Here is a 19,625-nt window from a genome sequence, read left to right as displayed (position 1 = left end):
CTGGTCTGTGTGTCATGTGATGCTAGTGAAGCTACGACACTAATGCAGCGCAGCACTATATGTTAAATTAAGGTTACAACAAATTTTCATGGATGAAATTTCAAAACTTTTCCATGATTTTTCCAAGTACCCCTTATACATTTCACACACAATTTCCACTGGCTGAAGAGAGACGGAAAGTGAAGAGAAAATGAAGAAACGTAGGCTTTCGTGATGGTAAACAAAGCGCTGTCAGACATCGACGTATTTAGAGCTACGTTACATCAACAGCTACAGAAAATAAATTGGAGGTTTTGTTACATTACGTGGAATTAATCTACAGAATAATGTCACATTACATAAAATTCCATGTTTTTTACTAAACTTTCAATCATTTTTATCAAGTCCATGACTTTGCAAGGCCTGGAAAATTTCATTGTGAAATGACTTTTCAGGAACCCTGTTGAATTAGCAATACAAGAACATAATCCTTGTAACATTAGACATGTTTTTAGATATATTCATATAGACATATTTTAAACAGTAGACTAAAAAATGTAAATTTATAACTTTTTGAAAACATTTTCTTAGTTCCAAACTAACCTGGAAAAGATTTTTCCCCTAATTTACATAACTTGAACAGGAATTTCCCAGCCATCTGAAAATAGCTTGAATTTTTTTTACATTAAGGTTTTTGTACAAATGAATACATGAGATATGTTTTCATTAGTGAGCTTTAGAGGTGCTTGCAGGCAGATTGTCAACTTTTAATTTAGACATGCTGGCCGTTTCCCCATTTCCAGTCTTTCTGTTAACTGTCTCCTAACTGTAGCCTCATATTTACTCTTCAGACATCTTCTCATTTAACTCTTGGCAAGAAAGCAAATACACCCACTTCCCAAAAGGTTGAACTATTCCTTTTGACGAGGACACACAATGTTATAGATGCAAAGCACCACACACATTTTAGCATTACAGGAGGAAAAATAATCCTGTTCACTGTCAACTACGGACAATGTCTCATAACTGCGAGTGAATGCACCCATGAAAGAATGAGTTTTTGAGCAGCTAGCTTTTATGAGGAGGTGCTTTGCATCTTATTTAACGGTTAAGATCAACAGAAGGTGAAAGTGTGCAAAGGGTTTTTTTTTTTAACATAGTGTCTCTAAAGTTCAGCACCTGTCTGATTGAGGAGCCACTTGTTACAGGACACAGAGGACAGGTTTCCAGAACCACTGATCTCCCTGTTCTGTGCTTGAGAAACCCTTCCCACGAAAAAAACAAACAAAAATCTAGTCTTTAATCACTGTGTGCATCTGCTTTTGTGCTCATAGATAGCATAGAGATGATTGCAGCAATCAATCATAGCCCTAAAATTACAATAAAACCAAAACACACACACGCACGCACACACCATATGTTCAACACTCACAAACACACATTGTATGAGTCACATTTCTCATTCTGTTATGATTGTATAATAGCAAAATCTGACGCTATCGAACTATCACAACAAAACATCGGGCAGTTAAAAAAAAAGAAAAAAGATTCATATCTCCGTAATTTAAATGTCAGAAGTGACAATAAACACTGAGTGTAGCATCGATAACTCACTTTGATGTACAACAGGTGGAAAAAAGCAAAAATTTGGATGCACCTTATTTCACAATTCAAATCGAAGTACAGTAAAACTCTGCTTTTTTTTGCCCTCTTCCAATGGGATCATCATCTGATGAATATCCTATTGATCATTAATCAGAGTATGACGTCATTTAACAAGCTTTAACAGTCCTGTATTAGGTTTTTTATTTTAATACATTTTATTTCTCTACTAGAGATGTTATATGTCAGTGAGGCTCACAACCATCACTCTCAAAAAATGGCTAACAGGCTCTTTATGTCTTTACATATCTCTAGAATAAATTATTAGTACATAGTTTGCATACAACTTAATATTAAACAGTTTAAGGGAACAGTTTGGCATGTTGGGAGTACACTCGTACCCTTAATCTTGTGTAGAGTTAGAAGGGAAGATCAAGACTAAAATGGTCTGAACATTAAATATGAAGCCACCTCCAGCTGACAATTAGCTTAGCTTAGCACAAAGACTGGAAACAGGGGGAAACAGCTAGCCTGGCTCTGACCAACAGTAACAAATTCAGCTTACCAGCACCTAAAAAGCTCACTGATTCACTCATTTTATCTCCAGGAAGTCACTGCAACCAGCCAACAAATAAACTAAACTGTCATTTTTAGACTTCAGTTCTTGAATGGACTGAACAACTGAGATAAATCGTGTTAATCAGTGATCTTTAAAGGAGCACGCACATTGACTCTGAGCTGCAGACAGAGCCAGGCTAGCTGTTTCACCCCATTTATAGTGTAGCTTCATATTTACTAGACAGTGCAATCATCTTATCCAACTCCCAAATTTCAGACCACACTGTTAATTAAGAAAAAAAAAACCCTGCTGACTTTGACATGATTGACTTCTGCATTTAAACAAAATTGCTTGACATTTAGAGCCCATCTGACACTGGATTGTTTGGGCAAATAACAATGCTCATATCTGACAGTTTAAAAAGTTCTGATGATGAAATGTTGGCCGATGTTTGTTTTTTAACACATAAAGCTGGGTTCAGGTCTTTTTTTTTTTGCATCGACAGGCAAAAATCCTTTAAACTTTAAGCATATTGGAATTCAAGTGATCTGAGAGAACATTTGACTCCCTCCACCTTGTTTCAGAAATGGAGAGAAAATGTTACTGATAGTTTAACCTTCTGCTGAAGCTCAAGGCTGCAGCTTCAAGTTCATGTTTATGTTGAAACTGACGGTGATTTTCACAGAACTGGTGCTATATAATGACTGTGGATCTAAATCAGGATTGGGATGATTGACATGAATGACTCGTACTTGTTACTGTATGATGCATGAGCATATGCACACGTTTGTCTGGTGGGAGGGGCTCGGGTATTTTCAAACTCTACCTTTTTTTGTTTTTTTTTTTTCCTTTTCCCGAAAACTGCCTACACCAGCTTTATGTTTCTCTTAATTTGTGATCATGTTACATACTGACAGTTTGAAAATCAATGCTTTCTGGTTGAAAAACCGCCTAACAGTAAGACAGTTTCTAATTTATTTCACATACATCTTTGACATTTTTGGACTGTGACTTATTGTTATTAGCTGACATGCATGCTAATACAGACATTTTGGTTATAAGCCCATAATACTGGCCTGATCAGTACATCAAAGTCTCTTATTTCCTTTCTTCTGAATAATGTTGGCTTGTTTAATGATCAATAGATTACTCACCTAAAGCTGATGAACTTTGCCATTAAATCTGTCCTGTAAATGTGAGTTTGTTTAGTATTTCTAACAGCTTCTGATTGGTAAAGCAATTATTAACCTACACGATGCACACAGAGACCTGAAACCTCAGGTTACTTTGGGTTGAATGAATTTAAAAAAGACAAAATATGTTTGACTTCCCTGCTTTCACCTTCCTCTCACACTCATCGTATTCACTCATCTTGAAGTGCTTGAGACAAAGAAACTAAGAAAGAAAAAAGTTGCTGTACTCCCATAACAAGTCTGTTGCAGTGAGCCTGATCACATTGGTTGGCTATGAAAACAGATCACGATACTTTCTGTGATCTCTCTCTCACGCGCTCTCTCTTGGTTTGTTTTAATATCAAGCCTGCTTAAACATTTAACACCCTGTTCAAAATTATTGTAAACCTAACTTTACCACCAATTCAGCCACAGTGGGGCCCACTTCCTTCCAAAAGTGACCAACGAGCACCATCACATTACTCACAGAGACGGCCTGTGTTTCTTAAAAACAAAAAAAAAATTTTTTTTTTTTTTTTTTATAAAAGAGAGATAAACTCATCCAAGAGGCAGCTGAGGCCAATGTCAACACGAGAAGAATTACAAGCTGAACACGTCGCTCAAATCACATAACAGTTACGGAGCAGGGGGTCGGGGGGGGGGGGGGGGGATTCAGACTTTGGAAGGCTGCTGGCTAGGGACGGGGAGAGGGCTGGCTGAGGAGCTGAGGAGCATGTGGTTTAGACGTGAATGTGTTCTACTTGTCTCTAGACAAGTACATAAGCAATCACTTTAACATGTCCGACTAAATATGATTGTCTTCAAAGTAACATTTTCTAGTTATGTTTTGCTTTTGTAAAAATGTCAGGACTCTGAAGTCTGTCTTTCTCCGAAGCTTGTCAAATGTACTTCTGCATCCCACCCACAGTGGCCTCCTCCTCCTCCTCCTCCTCCTACGGCCTTTCAGCTCAGCCTGGCTTCCTCTGGCTTCCACCTCCTCTCCTCGCTCCCTCTTGTTTTGCAAAAGGAGGTCTAGGGGCTAGACAATGGAGTCCCAATCAAAGTCATCCTGGATGTCATCAGCTGGCATGCGATGCATCTGGAAGTTTCTGGTAGGTATCATGTGCTGCTGGTTCATCTGTGCATGGTGTCCTGGAGAGAGAGCACCGGGAGGGTCTTTTTAGAAAGGTTTATATGTATCCATTTTCCAACAAGGTAAAAGTCTCATTAGCCCTATTCGCAATGGACTAGTATTACCTAAGGACCTCATGTCATTTAGGATTTGTCCTGGAATTTTGACTTTTCAAAATACAGACATGGCTGAGTTGCACAGGATTAAAATCTTTTTCAAGTGTGACCTGGTTCAGAGGGCAGCATAAACACTGTTACAACAAAAAACACTGCAGACAAGTACAACTGTAACACACCAAAAATGAGCAAACACAGCATCCAGTTAAAATGCAAAACAAAAAAAGATGGCATACAAAAATTTGTGCAATTTTCTAAAAGAATTTTAGTGAAAATTTTAGGAGCACTCACATAAACAAAGAGTGCACTTAAATGTTTAATAGGTTTATTGGTTAAATCAGTAAATGTAAGGTTTCATTATGGCTGCATATAACTAATAATTACTTCCGCTAAGGAAGTTACGTTTGGCTTCAGTTTTTGTTTGACTCTCTGTTTGTCAGCATTATTATGAAAAAACTACTGGCCATAATTTCCTGATTCTTCGTGAAAGTGTGTCTAACAACCATCCTCTGAGGTAGTCCACACATGTGGCTGCTCAAACGTCACAAAGAAAGCAGTTGTTGAGGAGCACTTGGGAACAGTGGTCTCATGGTCTCACTATTGAAAAAAACTAAGCCTCTCCCAAAAAACAATTTTTGTTTGGTTTTCAGTCAATGCACCTAAATAAAATTACTTGAAAATTAGGAACTTTGTTAGCATGCATTTTGCAGTAATATTAGCCATAATACCTTGAAACAAAGTGCATACAAACAGGGGCCAGTTAAATTTATGGACTTTCAAGTACTTTTTCAAGCACTCATCTTAATTTTCAAAGATGGAACGTTTTTTTTTCCCCACAACCATCTGTTGCAAAAAAAAGTGCAAAATCATAAATGGCGCAATCGTGCTGCCAGGACCTAAAAACCAAATTATTATTGATAAACTGCTGCTTATTTTCTGGCAAATTACAGCTCAAAACTTGTGTTAACAGCTGACGCTGTTCCGATGAGTGTTTTGCAAGCTGACGAAATTTCCCAGGGCCAACTATTTACTGGTGTTTACCAACCAATTGGTGTTCATATGACAGTAAACAATTCCAACCACTGCTCTTTGCTTTCTTGTTTTTATCTAATATAATTCATAAAATTACTTATCATTCGGTTCTCCTCTCAATAATATTCAAGTGCCTTTTTCAATGACCAAGTTGGGAAAAATTAAAATAAAAAAAAACTTTTGGCGAATCTAGTACTTGATTTTTTGGGGGGTCATCTTGGTCACCTTTATAAAACACATCCAATTTTGCATGTTCTGCATCAAACTCCAACAGATATTTAATTCAAACTTGACACAAATAAAAATTCCTTCTTTGAACACGCAGTTTTTCATAACTGTTTTTGACAACAAGCTGTTTAAGATGTTATTCAGTCCAAGCATTTCATATTTTTACATCTGTACTTGATAGTGATGTGGTTAATGATTTTCACAAATGTATGTTAAGAATGCGACATGTTTCCATTACAGAGGAGCCTAAATGCACAGCTGAGATGGTGAGGCTTCAGCTTGGCACAACCATGTTAAACATAATTTTAATCAGTTAAGATAATAATTTTTCCCCCTGTGGCTTTGTGTCACCTGTCATTGTGGGTCCTGTGCTGCTCATGGGGGGCATGTGGGGATATCCTGGAGGACCCATCATGGACATGCTCTGTCTGGTGTCCATGTAGAGATTTCCTGAAGAAAGAATCACAATAAAACTTTACTTGAAGCCTCAGAATGTCAATGGATGTATTCCTGTTTCACTAAATACAACCTCTTCAAACTAGAGCCAATTAAAAACACTGCAGCATGACAAAAATTACAAAGTCCAGTAGAAGATTCCACATAACACCCGAGTATTTTAGCATCGCTACACTGGTTACCTGTTTGTTTTAGAATTGTTTTGAGCTTTTTGATCCTTACTTTAAAGCATGTTTTGGGTTGGCCCCTGTTAGCTGTTCCTAGGTCAAGACTTAAAACCACAGAAGACCGATGCTGCGGTTGAATTTTTTAAAAAATATCTTTTCCTAACCAGTTATATTGACCTTAATGGAAAACATCACAAAGTCAAATAAAGATAAGCATAATAATTTATAGGGACCTAGGAAAAGACAATCGTGGTGCTAAGAGAGTCTGACTGCAGTGACACTAGGCTCTATAAATATGCAGTGACGTGTGTTATTGACGTCACTGTGCCATGGTGAAACTACAATGTTCTGACAATGGACGACTGAAAGAACATCTTCATTGCATTGGTTTTTATACAACTTTTTTTGTATTTGTTTTCTTTCATAAACTGATGATTTTAAGACTTGTCCAGTTAAAATTACTGCCTTTATGAAGAACTTCATAACATAGATCTTGAAAAGTCTTCCATAAGCAAAAAGTATTATTATTATTATTATTAATAGTAGTAGTAGTAGTAGTAGTAGTATTTTTTATTATTATTTTATATATATATTTTTTTATTATCATGAATACTTCACCTCGTTGTTGTTACAGCCGTGGATATATAATGTGAAAAAACAGCTGATTTCCCAAATGGTGCATTATCTCCATGCCTTTCATAAGGGATGCTCTGTAGTATCCTTTGCTGAAGGAGATATAAAATGCAGCACTGAAGCACCTTCCTGAGCATTCAGAGAATTCGAACAGCGGTCATCATGGCTGCTACTTTGATACTTTGGAGTCATTTCACTCAGTTAGGAACAGTCTTGAGCAAAAAGGACTACTCAACTGCAGCCTGAGTCTTTAGAGTCACAGCCCCATGACTCTGGAATAATTTGCCTGTGGAGCTCAGGCAGGCTGGCTCTGTTTCCTCTCTCAAATCACTCTTAAAAACATACTTTTTTCCAGAATTGCTTTCTCCTGAATCAGTTATTCTTCCATTTTATTTTACTTGTTTTTACTATGTTTAAGTCATTCATGCTTTGCTTGTTGTTATTACTGTTAGCAGTTTGTAACTTGTTTTTGAGAATATTTACTGTCAGAATAATACTGTCATAAATAAAGTTATTATTTCTTTATGATGATAAAAATAAGACTTTAAACATCCATCCTCATGTTACAACAAAAACAACGTACCACAGCTACACAAAGTCAGTCATAATATCAAAAACGTGATTTGTTTAACCTGTGTTGAGGTGCTGGCTGGGTTTGTTGGGGTGCATGGAGCCATGACAAACAGGAGACTGCACTGCCCCTTGTGGCTGGATTACACCGGTGCGGGCAAAAAACTGGTTGATGGACGAGCAGAGGTCGGCGATCTGGGTGGGTTCCAGGGACCAATTGTTCAACTCCGCTTGTCTCATACTCTCCCTCAATCCTTAGGAGCGTAAAATTTTTAGAGAGAACAACCAGAGTTACAATCAGAGCTCTTGATGGTGTCTGTCTGCACTAAAATGCCTTTGTGACAATGAAATGCATGAAACTGCACCAGCCGACTGTCCAAAGAAAATAAATTTCGTAAATGAGAAACTAATTTACAAACAGGTAGCAAAAACTTTGGTTGCAATATATGTTCATTATGTCAGTAACCTTCAGTGGGTGATATTTAAAAAACATCCTACCTTGCAATCCTAGACTGTAATTGGATAAACTGACCTGCTGAGCTCGGTGTTTTGGTAATTAAACTTGAAGGCAGTGTTATTTAATTGAAGAGCTCAGTTTAATTAAACTCGTAATCAACTCCACAGTGTCAACACTTCAGCACTCAATCAAAAGCTGGGGCAGTCCTGTGCTATCAGCTCTTGGCTTTAAATGTTTTCTTTCTTCTGTAATCTGGAAAAATCTTAATCTAAGAAAAATAAATCACATTACATAACTATTATTTGTTTATTTATATGCAATACGAACTATTTGTAGTGTCCAAACCGCACCTTGGAAAGGTGAAAGGTCGACATCAGCCCAGTTATAGCTGCTAGCAATACGACAGCTTTCTTTCAGTGCATCCAGATTTGGGTACCAGTCAGACAGTAAACCTGCAACACACACACAGCAGACTGACTGTAACATTACAAGATAAGAGACTTGAAGGATACAGGTAATTTTGCTTCACTCCTGGGACAAATACAGATTTATTCCTAATTACATCATTTACGGACAACTGCACAATAATTGCTGCTGTAATTGTTATATACTGTGGGTTAGCTAATAAGGCCAGATGATGCATTTTCATTGGAGTCACATTTTTTATAGCTGTGCAGGCAGTTGTAGTGCCGAATGAATGAGAGGGTAGCACCAAATTAAAAAAAAAAAAAAAGAAAAATTTTATCAGGCTCTTTTGAACAGTCCAGCTCTGTGTTGAAGCCACTAGGAGGAGCCAGTCGACTCTGTAAGAGCTGCTGGAGCCGCTGGATGCAGCATTGCTTTGTTCTCACAAGATAATAAATCAGATGAAGATTTACTGTTTAGCATCTACAACCATTTCTACAAAATACTACAAAAGACGACTGATTCAAAACCACACTGAGCTGTAAACATGTTGCATGTGTGTGTGATGAAGAGGATGAGGAGAGAGCAGCACGGTGCAGACAATGACAGACAGAGGGTCTTACCTGTGTTGCAGGCCATCTGTTGCTGGGTAGGATGGGGCTGGTGGGAGAGGCTCTGATGCTGCTGTCCGTGTTGAGAAGGGTGCTGGCTGTGCTGCGTGTGTTGGGAGGGGTGTGGCGTGTGTTGCTGTGGGTGCTGGCCGTGGGACGGGTGCTGCGATGGGTGCTGCCCGTGCTGGGAGTGCGCAGCGTGCTGGGGGTGCTGAGGGTGCTGACTGTGTTGGCTGTGCTGGGTGTGTTGGCTGTGTTGGTTGTGTTGGTTGTGGGGGCCCCCGTGCTGCGGGAGGTGCTGTGCATGGGGCGAGCCGTGGCCAGGGTGGGCTTGGGCAGGATGGGACAGGGGCACCTGGCCACTGTTGGCGGAGTGGCTGTTGGGGTGGCTGTTGGGTTGGTTGTTTGACAGGCTGTTCTGAGTGCTAATGGTGCCACTGGGGGAGTGCTGATAGGAGCAGGAGGTGTGGGTCTGCTGGGAGGAATCTGACGGGATGCCCATCAGACCTGGGAAACAAAACACACCGACACAAAGCTTGTAATTAGGGCTGGAGGACAGGGAGGAAATGAAACATCACAATATTTTTGACCAAATACTTTATGTCAATATTCTGACAATATTGTAGACATGACTGATGGGGATTTCCCAAAATATTTACTCAATTAGATTTTTGATAAATAAAGATCAGAAAATCACTATTTATCACTGTAAATCAGTGTTAAAAGCTGTGCCTTCTCGCGCTCTCTTATTGTTAATGTTTACATTCTGTTGGCATGTTATAGACTTGTTAAAGTTATCCTAAAAAAAAAGAAAAAAATTCTATGCCATCAGTGTCAATTTTTTCCTACTATATCAAAAATTCAAAATTTTCAAGATATTGTATCAAAGTTCAAAAGTATTGTGAATGAATACGAAAAGTAAAGGGAAATAATAGAAAAGCTAGAACAATCTGGTAAATTCAGAAAATAGTCACTTAACTGTAATGCCGCCTTTAAAACCAGGAAAAGACAACACTTTCGATTTTTTGATAGCCAAAATCGCAGATGATATCTAGGATTTAATTACCCTTTAAAAATATAATTGTACATTATTAACAATTTTGACATTAGAAAGTGCTAGAAATAACCTTTCATTATCATAAAAAAACAAATTTGCTTAATACCAGCAGTATGTTATCCTATGGATATATTCTATATTTAAGCATTTGTATTTTAGTTTATTTATGGTGCATAATAGTATATTCCTTATGTTGTCTATGTCTCTAAATATATAGAAATACTATAGATATACCTCTTTTACATATATTTTTCTAATCATAAATACCTACCTATGTGCATTACTGTGTTGTTACTGCTGCCTTGCAATGCCTAAATACTCTGCGCTGTACTGTAAGACTTCCCACTTTGAGATCAATAAAGTACATTTATCTATCATTAAGTTTCTTTGTCTATAAAAACCCCCAAATATTAATTTCATAGTTATACGAAACCGAGAAAAAAAAAAAAAAAAAGTCCTGATTCTCTCGATAAAGAAGCCGGGACATACTAAAAGCTTGAAAAATCATACGATTTCCTGTTGATCAACTCATCTTTTATGAAGCAAAAATGACAACACTCTCTAGTTCCAGCTTCTCACTTACAAGGATTTGCTGCTTTTCTGCTTCTTCTAAATGTAAACTGAATATATTTGTTTTAGGACTGTTTGTCACTGCAAATCAAGCAATTTACAGACGTCACTTTGGGCTCTGGGAATCACAAAGTCCAGAAGTAATTGACAGATTAACTGATAGTGAAAATATCTATAGCTGAAACCCTTGCTGGTAAAGAGACGGCTGATTCCTGCACAGATGTCAGTCACATGGTTTCTGACTGAGGCGTATTAGCGTAATGCACTTCAGCACAAACAAAGAGAGAGAGCCGGAGTCTTCACATGTAAAAACAACTACTTACACATATCTTAACATCATACAATAATGGGATCTGGGCCTCCCGTGTTTAAGTAGTTCTACACTTGAGACAGACCAGCTGCCATTTTGTGGTATCAGGGAATGACTCAGCATCAGTTGAGTCTCGGAGGTTCACAAGCCCGAGCTGCCGTCGCCTCTCCTCTCCAGCAACACAGCTCTGGATTGTCTTTGACAAATTCATGGTGCTGCTGCACGACTCTTTAACAGACATGACTGGAGCATGAACATCTGCACACCCAACTGCAATCATCTGAGTGGCAGGGAGTGGTCTTAAGAGGCCCTGTCCTTCACAGCTTTGGCACAGTAAACCTATTTCGCTGGAGTGCTTTTAGAGCTGACTCTAGCCCTGCACCTCCACAATCGGCACGTAACACTCACTGCAGGGGTGACAAAGGTGCATCTCTTATCGGCACAGAAAGCCCATTGTCCAACCAGGGAAATACAGAAAGCAATTAACGCAGCACCAGAATAATAATGCGAGCTCATTACCTATTATCAAAGCCAGTGAATTAGCTCACTGTCTACAGCGGCAGAGTGTGAAATCCTCTAGCTCGATTATTTACGCTTTTTAATTGCTAGAGCTTGTCTGACTAAGAGATTTCACTTTTATGCGCATAAAAAAGGTAACAACTTTGAACTAATGAAACATAGATGATAGATTAAAGGAGAGGAACTCTTTGAAAACATTAGCATGAAATGCATTTGATTTGTGAAAGTAGGTTATACACAGAAAGCTCAGTCTACTTTGCTCATAACCCGCTTGTCAAGTGCTCTTTGTTTATCAGTCAATCAGATTACAAGCAAAAATGCATTTTGTTCTGTGGGGACTCACAGGCTTTTGGAAAGCTGTGCTCTATCCGCTACTATGTATTATATCATACAAATTCTCCATCATTATGACAAATGAACCTCAAATCCAACAGATTTACTGAGGACTTGGGCTGCATGCATCCTCCTCCACTCCACTGATGAAACACAGCCTGCATGAGAAAACATTTCAAACATGTCAAGAAGCAGAAAACTTTCATGTCATTTAAAAAATATAAAGCAAGAAGGATTGCGTACCAATCCAGAATTAACCATTAAATAAATGCAGTAACATCTCTTTACGTCTTCCAATGAAATATGTAACGCATGAACTCTCAGACTCTGCTTCTGAATATGAGATGAAGCCTTTTCCACGTTGCTCTGGCACAAGACAGTGAAAATACTCAGTATAGATTTGCACTGTAGGCCAGTCAGCCTGTCAAATATCTCTCATTTCACAGTAAACCTAATTAGTGCCTAAAGACTCTCTATAGCCCCAGCTGTTAAGAACAAACCAACATTAGGAAAATCGTTCTGAGAATCATCCTGTTCCTTGATTAATGAAGCTTAGACTATTTATTAGATTTCCACTTGATGCCCCCACGAGGCCACTCACCTTGTTGGCTGAAGGACTGCTCAAAAACAGACTTGTAAAGGCTGCGGAAGGAGGCACTGAGATCTTCAAATTCAGAGAACAAGAGCTGCTTGTCCCTGTCTGGCATGCTGTACTGGGACTGCGGGGGCTGCTGGAGGCTCATAGACTGGGACACAGGCTCTGGGTGACTGGTCACCTGGGGAGATAAGGAGTTAAAGACGGCTTAAGATTTACAAATGCAAAAAGCAATACTGAATGGAAACATGATTATGTTTAAAGCTACAGTTGGTAACCTTTATGAAAATAATGTTGTGTCATCTTTGCTGAATCTATCAGTATATTCTGAAAGAAGAACATGAGACAAATCATCCCGATCTCATCAAATACTGATGCTTGGTCAGTGGCTCTCAGCATCAGAAACGGACACACAGAGGCACCCTTAGTGGCATGCGACGCACCAAGCGTCCACCAGAGTATAAAGAGCGTCAAATCGTGCTCAGGGCTGGCAGGAGTGGAGGTTGATGGTCAAACAAACTCCAGACTTTCACCAGGAAACCCCGCTGTTTGTGTCACATATGTAACTAAAAGTCAATCAAGTTATTTAAATACCAACATAGTGTGCCAGTTTGAGTATAATGCTACGCTAGTGACATGTCACATGACATTATATTACAGTAGTAACAACTGTACTTATTTTACACCAAACCATGATGTTTTTTTGACACCTAACAACATGCTTTTGTGGCCTAAACCTAAGGAAGTAAACCTAGAGGCAAAGTTTTCTATGTACGTTGTAAGTTATTTTAATAAAGACTGTATGCATTTAAAGAGCTGGAACCATACATTTCCCATAAACACAAGTTTATTTTGGAAACAAAACATATAACAAGCGTAAATTAACACATCTTCCATGGGCATCCAAAATTGACAGTAGAGGGGTACCTAGCGCATAATATTTTGACATTAAGGGCCACAGGCTAAACAACAGTATTTGACAATTTGGTAAGAATGTGCTGGAAAAAAATAAGCTGTGAAAAAATCATGTTCCTCCTCTTCCTATTGCCTATAATAGCTAGAGGCAACTAGAATCGCACCGCACACCAAAAACTCACCTCAAATGTTTTCAGAAACATATTTTAGTGCACTGTTTACCTTTTAAATGAGCCAGTTTGTGAACCCAACGACATGACTGGAAACAGTCGAGCCCAAACTCAACTCTTACCAGCAGAAGCAAACTTTCTAATTCAACACAAAAAAGTGCACTAAAATATGTTTCTAAAAACATTTGAGGTGAGAAATAGGCATTGAAGTAACAGAATCTTGATTAATCTTTGATCTGAGTTTGACAGTCTGAGCGCAGTCCACGAGCAGTGATCGACATGATTGGATGCCTCGGCACATGGGGTAAAGCCATAAGAAGCCCTATGAGAAGGCAGAGAAGTATGATGTTTTCACAGATTATCTGTCTCATTCAGTGCTGTGTGGATACAATGACTGTTTGTACAAATAATATTATGGGTTTTTTTTTTTTTTTTATAAAAGTTACTGTCTACAGCTTCAATGATTAATTTGTGATAGATTTTTGTGAAAGTACACTGGCTACAGTTCTGCTACATCTGCACCACACACTACAGGGACTATAATGCTCAAACATACACATCAATAATATACATACTTTTGAACGATACCCGCCATGCTCATCTGGCCGCAAAAACAAAACAGAAAACCTCTAGAATATTCAATGTTAAGTTTGTGGTATATGTCAATGTACACAGCAAACAAACATGAGGATCGTTTGATTCGTCTGAGGAGCCGCTGTGATAATGTTTCTGTCTGTAAAGGTGTCAGTCACACAGCATGTAAAGAACAATTACACAGACCACAATAATCTAGGTCAGTGCTTACCGCCCTGGCTCACATAACATTAAGAGACCAACTCGAATGGACACAAACCCAATACTCTGGTGGCCAAGCAAAATGTATTTAAAACAAAATCAATAGCAATACCTTGTACAAATAAGCAGCCATTTTATCCATGTATTTGTGTGGGCAGTCAATGTTATGCACTGCCCCGAGGTGTGAGACGGCAAGCAGTGTTCCCTCCAGCAACGAGTTTGTCTACAAGTTTCATCGCAGCAACGGCAGCAATGCAAAAACCGCCGCTCTTTCACAAAGCAGGACCTGACCTGTGTCAACTGTGGGGCTAGCATTACAAGAGAGGTCACGTCCAATTTTTGATCATGAAATCTTCCTCTTCCAAGATGTGGGCAGGCTGCTGAAGTGCATGGCTCACAGTCTGGCTTGGGTAAGAGTGAAGAGGTGATAATAAAGCCAGAGTGTTTACTGTGAGCTGCTGCTTTGGCTGTGAGAGAGAGAGAGCACATCCATCAGGCTGAGCCGATCGATGCCCAGCGCCTGGAGCAGGGAGCACTCTAGGATGCGGGAGGACCACACCAAAGAGGGGGCATCTCTGGTGGGAGGACATCAGAGGAAGCGCTTTTCTTTGTCTGGCTTCCAGGAGCGTGCACATTTTTCTCTGTTTCCCTTAACCCCCTTCCTGATGTTGTACTCTAGCGCATGTCCACCCTGAACCTCGGTCTATTGCTGTCTACGGCTGGCTCCTCTGAAGAAAGCCTCCTGGGGCTTTCTGATCAGATGAAATATGGGCTACAGTACACTTTCTAACTCTGGCGGTGTTTCATTTTCATTCATTTAGTGACTGTGGCTCTCACACAGCTTGAAAAATGTGGATAAAATGAGAATTTATCATTTGGCCTTAGTGCTTACTGCTGAACAAATCATCAACTACAACACATTTATATAAATATCTTGTTACAAATATCCAAATAAGAGGTGTTCATGAGCTGCAACATCGACAAACAGAATTGCCAGCATCCTTTAAGGAACGGCAGGGCAGCAGTGTATTTGCAGAAAGGCAAACAGGATGCTAAAGCAGCATCTTAATTGTTCTGTCTTTGTAATAGGGCCGGGCAATATGTTTGATTGTATATCGATATCGTGATATGAGACTTAATATGATACTAGATTTTGGATACTGTAATATATTGTAAGTGTTGTCCAGTGATCGCCAATAATTAGAATCTATGTGTGGTGGGGGCTGACCAGAGGGGGTGGGGGTCAGCAAATTTTCTGTTTTCTTAATTTTTTCGGGGTCTGTGTCCCTTTGGGATCATTCTGTGTCCTCTCTTTGAATTCAGAGGTTTTTGCGGTCAGTGAGCTCAGTGCAGGTGAAGCTCTTCATGATTTTGTTCTTCTTCCTCAGCAGCAGTCTAGTTTGCTGAGTGCGGTTTCCATCAGAACGTAGCCCGTTTACAGAAGGTTAAATGAGCAGAGCGGTTCTAATATTTTGTAGCCACAAATAAATTAATGTGTGGGAAACTCTGATATTGTGATGTGAGACTAGATATTGTTTTAAATTTTGGTTATGGTAATATCATAAGTGTTGCCCTCTCCTGGTTTTGAAGCCTGCATTACAGTAAAATGATGTAATTTTCTGACCTTATGAGACAGTTGTAGCTGTTCTTTTAATTGCCTATACCCACTTTAGCCGGGCCCAGACTACAGGAGTTTTAAAATCGCAAAACAAAATCAGGTTGCATAGGTAGAAACTTTACAGATTTTGCTCTCTTTAATCTCAAACATGCACATATGGCAAGATTTGAAAATAACAGCACATCACACACTTCACGATATTGTTAAGATTATCGTGCCAGAGGGAGCATGACTGCAACACATCATGTGATGTCATGTGGAAGCAGACGTAAACAAAACCAAGACTGAAGTGGTGTGACCACTTGTTCTCATCTTAACAATGCTTTGCTGTGAGAAAAACAAAAGCAAAAGGCTAAATGAGCCTGGATGAGAAGGTGGTCACCACAGGTTTTCTATTCTTTAGCGAGTACCGGCAGTGAGGTTTTTTTTTTTTTTAATTCAAAATTTTTTGGGGGGGCTTTTTTGGCCTTTATTAGACAGGACAGTTAAGTGCGAAAGGGGATAGAGAACACGGATGACATGCAGCAAAAGGCAGAGGCTTAAATCAAACCCAAGGTCGCTGCAGCAACGACATAGCCTTTGTACATGGGGCGTCCACTCTACTAGGTGAATTATTGGGCGCTCCACCGGCGGTAAGATTTTAACAGTCAGTTTTAACATCTATCAACACTAATATGTTAGCTAACATTAGCCTTATCACTGTCAGCAGCTCCGTACTGATGCAATACTAACCTTAATCATCCAGATTTCTGATTCTAAATATCAAACATGCAGCCCCGATGAGCCTGCAAGCCCTTCAGGAGGTTTAAGACTGGATCTGTAAACCTCTCACATTATCAGATAATCTAGGCCAAGCATTGGTACCAACCAAGATCCCAGACTGAATTTCTCCTCCGATTGTTGGAGGGGTGAATCAGGGATATATCGACCCAAAACTCCTGTAGTCTGAGCCAGACTCATGTCATTATATTCACATTACTTATGATAATTCTAAGAAATGTTTTGCACATTTGTCCGTCCTGGGAGGGAGATTCCTCCTCAGTTGCTCTTTCTGAGGTAAGTACCTTTTTTTCCCTGTTCAAGGTTTTTTTTTTGTGGGAGGCGGGGTCCCTGATTGGCTGTTATTGTCCAAGGACAGAGGGATGTCGTATGTTGTAAAACCCTGTGAGGCAAATTGTGATTTGTGATATTGGGCTTTATAAATAAAAATGATCTTAAAACTGAGTTGAAATTTAAAACAAAAACACAAAAAGACCCCGCAATATCCTTAAATAATGATAAAGATATTTGTTAAAAAAATATTTAGGTATTTGATTTTTCTCCATATCACTCAGCCATAATTTCCACCAGTACAAAATGTAGACTAATCAATAAATCACTACTCCAAAATGTACCTAATCACTTTAGAGTTTACCCCATGCCCAGTGAAGAGCGTCCGTTGGTCTTACCGGTGTAAAGCTGTGCACACTGCCCACACTGTTGAGATTGACGGAGGCCAGACTCTGATCAGACAGGCTGTTGTTAAGGCTGCTTCTTGGACTATCGCTCCCTTCCTGGTCTGTGTTGTACAACGCCACCTGAAACACATACATATACATTAGCTTATTCTCTCTCTCACACACACACATACACACACACACTTACGTTACCAATGTCATCTCCACTCTTACTGATGGTGGAGTGTGTCAGCATTCCTCTAAAATAATGCTAAACAAGTTATTTCGTATGGAAAGCCTGAGCATGTGTGTGCTGCATGCCTTGACATGTCATAATAGCAGAGTACTTGCTTTTCACCTTATTTAGAGTGTGTGTGGGAGACACAGGGTGCTGCTGAACACCCACCGCAGTCACTAAGGGGTTCAGGCTGCGTGTGTGAAGGGGTCTGGAGACAGCTGAGACATTCCTATCACTAAAGGTCACACTACTGGCGATGTCAGCCACATCTGCTCACCGAGCGCAAATCCGTTTGGGACAACTAACAAAGGATTTCAGTGCAGCCGAGACACTGACCTTTCAATATAGCGGCGAAACTAGCCGAAGCACTTCAGGACGACAATCTTAATTATCGTCTAACAAGGTTTATCCCTCCCACCCTTCCCAAATAAAGTGTGCCGTCAGACAATTAAGACAATAGAAGGGAGAACGATGCAGATAATGAATATAATGATACCCACAGAGAAAAGCCCATGTGTTGAGTTTTGTATTGTGAGGAAGGAATGGCAGTAATGCACTGATGGTGCTGCAGTAGAAGAAGGGGGCCTGGCATTCGAAGACTGGTGTGTGTGCATGTGTTTGTGTGTGTCCGTCCATGACTGAGTGCAGCATGGTGGCTTCTGCTCATCACTGTGAGTGGAACAGAGTGGGCTCTGTGCTCAGCACAATGAGACAGCAGTGGCAGCAGCCTTCAGGCAGGCAGATTGGCCCAGCCCTGCCCAGCGTCCTGCCTCTCAGCAGCAGCAGCGGACTGAAGCCTCTTGTCTTTCTGTCGAGGTGCAGCGAGCTACCACAGAGGCCACAAGGAGGCAAGGAAACCCAGGCAGCCCCTCTCTCCTCTGACTGATTGGCCCGCTGACTAATATGCTGGTACAAGTCCAGGATGCACACATGCAGAGTGAGAGCGTCCGATCATATTAAGCCTCTAATATGGAGCTTGGCTCCTGAGCTGGTAGAATGAGATAGAAATACTGCTGTTTAAAAAACACAGACCGCAAATGCTGTACCAGGCAACACTGTACAAGGAAGAGGGGTGAGGCTGAGGGAGAGGAGAAAAGGGGGGTAGTAAGAGAAGCTCATTAGGCAACTCTAGCCTTCCTCCACTCAGTGTGGGCTTGGCTCCAGTGTTCATTAGCGTGAAGGGGAACTCAATGAGCAGCTAAGACTGAAGGCTTAAGCACGTCTACAAAATCAGCCTTACAATGCTAATCAAAAGCAGCGCGCCACAAAAATATAAATGTTATGTGTAATGAAGTCATAAAACAGGCTTTTAGCCTTAAGTCTCTCACCGCAATCTATTTTTACTTTACTCACCCATAAAGTGTGATGATTTCAAAACCTCACTGCTCTGTGGTTTATGCAGACCCCAGAGTCCCCTGAGTGAAGACACCCACTTGAGCATGTAACATCACAGCCCGGTCGCATCTCACCCACTTAAGTAGAAGCGTGCACACACCTATTTCTACAGATGTGAACATAGGTAGAATAACACGCGCACACACACATATGCAAAAAACACACAAACAGAGGTAGGCATGCTCATACAGGCAGCAGCGTCTCCACATTAAATACTGTGTACAGTGTTAGCTAGCAGGCGAGCGAGTCAGCGTTCTATTCTTAGCAGTGAATTAAGTAAAAAGCCAGAGGTGTCTTTTACATGGAGGCCTAATCTGGAGCATGAGACATGGATTATGAAATCAAAGCAAGATTGGCCCAGGTGTCTCCAACAATGCCAGCTAGTGTTCAGCACAATCCCTGCATGCAGGATTGAACAGACAGGGAGAGGCAGGAGGAAGACAGAAGGGAGGGATAAGAGAGACAGAGAGACAGAGAGAGAGAGAGAGAGAGAGAGAGAGAGAGAGAGAGAGAGAGAGGGGCAGACTATTCATCTGCAAACACACTTCCAACAAT

General features: G+C 40.2%; 1 protein-coding gene across 3 annotated transcripts in view; it reads right to left on the bottom strand.

Annotated features, from left to right (window-relative positions):
• Positions 1–211: 211 nt before the first annotated feature.
• The window catches only part of foxj3 (forkhead box J3), a 95,746-nt gene continuing 76,332 nt past the window's right edge, over positions 212–19,625 (bottom strand). For 2 of the 3 annotated variants that reach the window (XM_042506774.1, XM_042506783.1), the window contains 7 exons: positions 17,450–17,578; positions 12,510–12,684; positions 9,132–9,626; positions 8,454–8,555; positions 7,709–7,900; positions 6,172–6,270; positions 212–4,464 (listed from right to left, as the gene is read on the bottom strand). In XM_042506774.1, the coding sequence (XP_042362708.1) occupies positions 4,352–4,464; positions 6,172–6,270; positions 7,709–7,900; positions 8,454–8,555; positions 9,132–9,626; positions 12,510–12,684; positions 17,450–17,578 (1,305 nt within the window). In that variant the 3' untranslated portion in view covers positions 212–4,351. The remainder of the gene's footprint in view (positions 4,465–6,171; positions 6,271–7,708; positions 7,901–8,453; positions 8,556–9,131; positions 9,627–12,509; positions 12,685–17,449; positions 17,579–19,625) is intronic. The other variant, XM_042506792.1, reaches the window with a different exon arrangement.

This window comes from Plectropomus leopardus, chromosome 2, assembly GCF_008729295.1.
Source record: "Plectropomus leopardus isolate mb chromosome 2, YSFRI_Pleo_2.0, whole genome shotgun sequence".
In the NCBI taxonomy this organism is placed as follows: Eukaryota; Metazoa; Chordata; class Actinopteri; order Perciformes; family Serranidae; genus Plectropomus; species Plectropomus leopardus.
The sequence above is the reverse complement of the archived record's forward strand: the minus strand, read 5'-3'. Positions and strand labels throughout refer to the sequence as shown.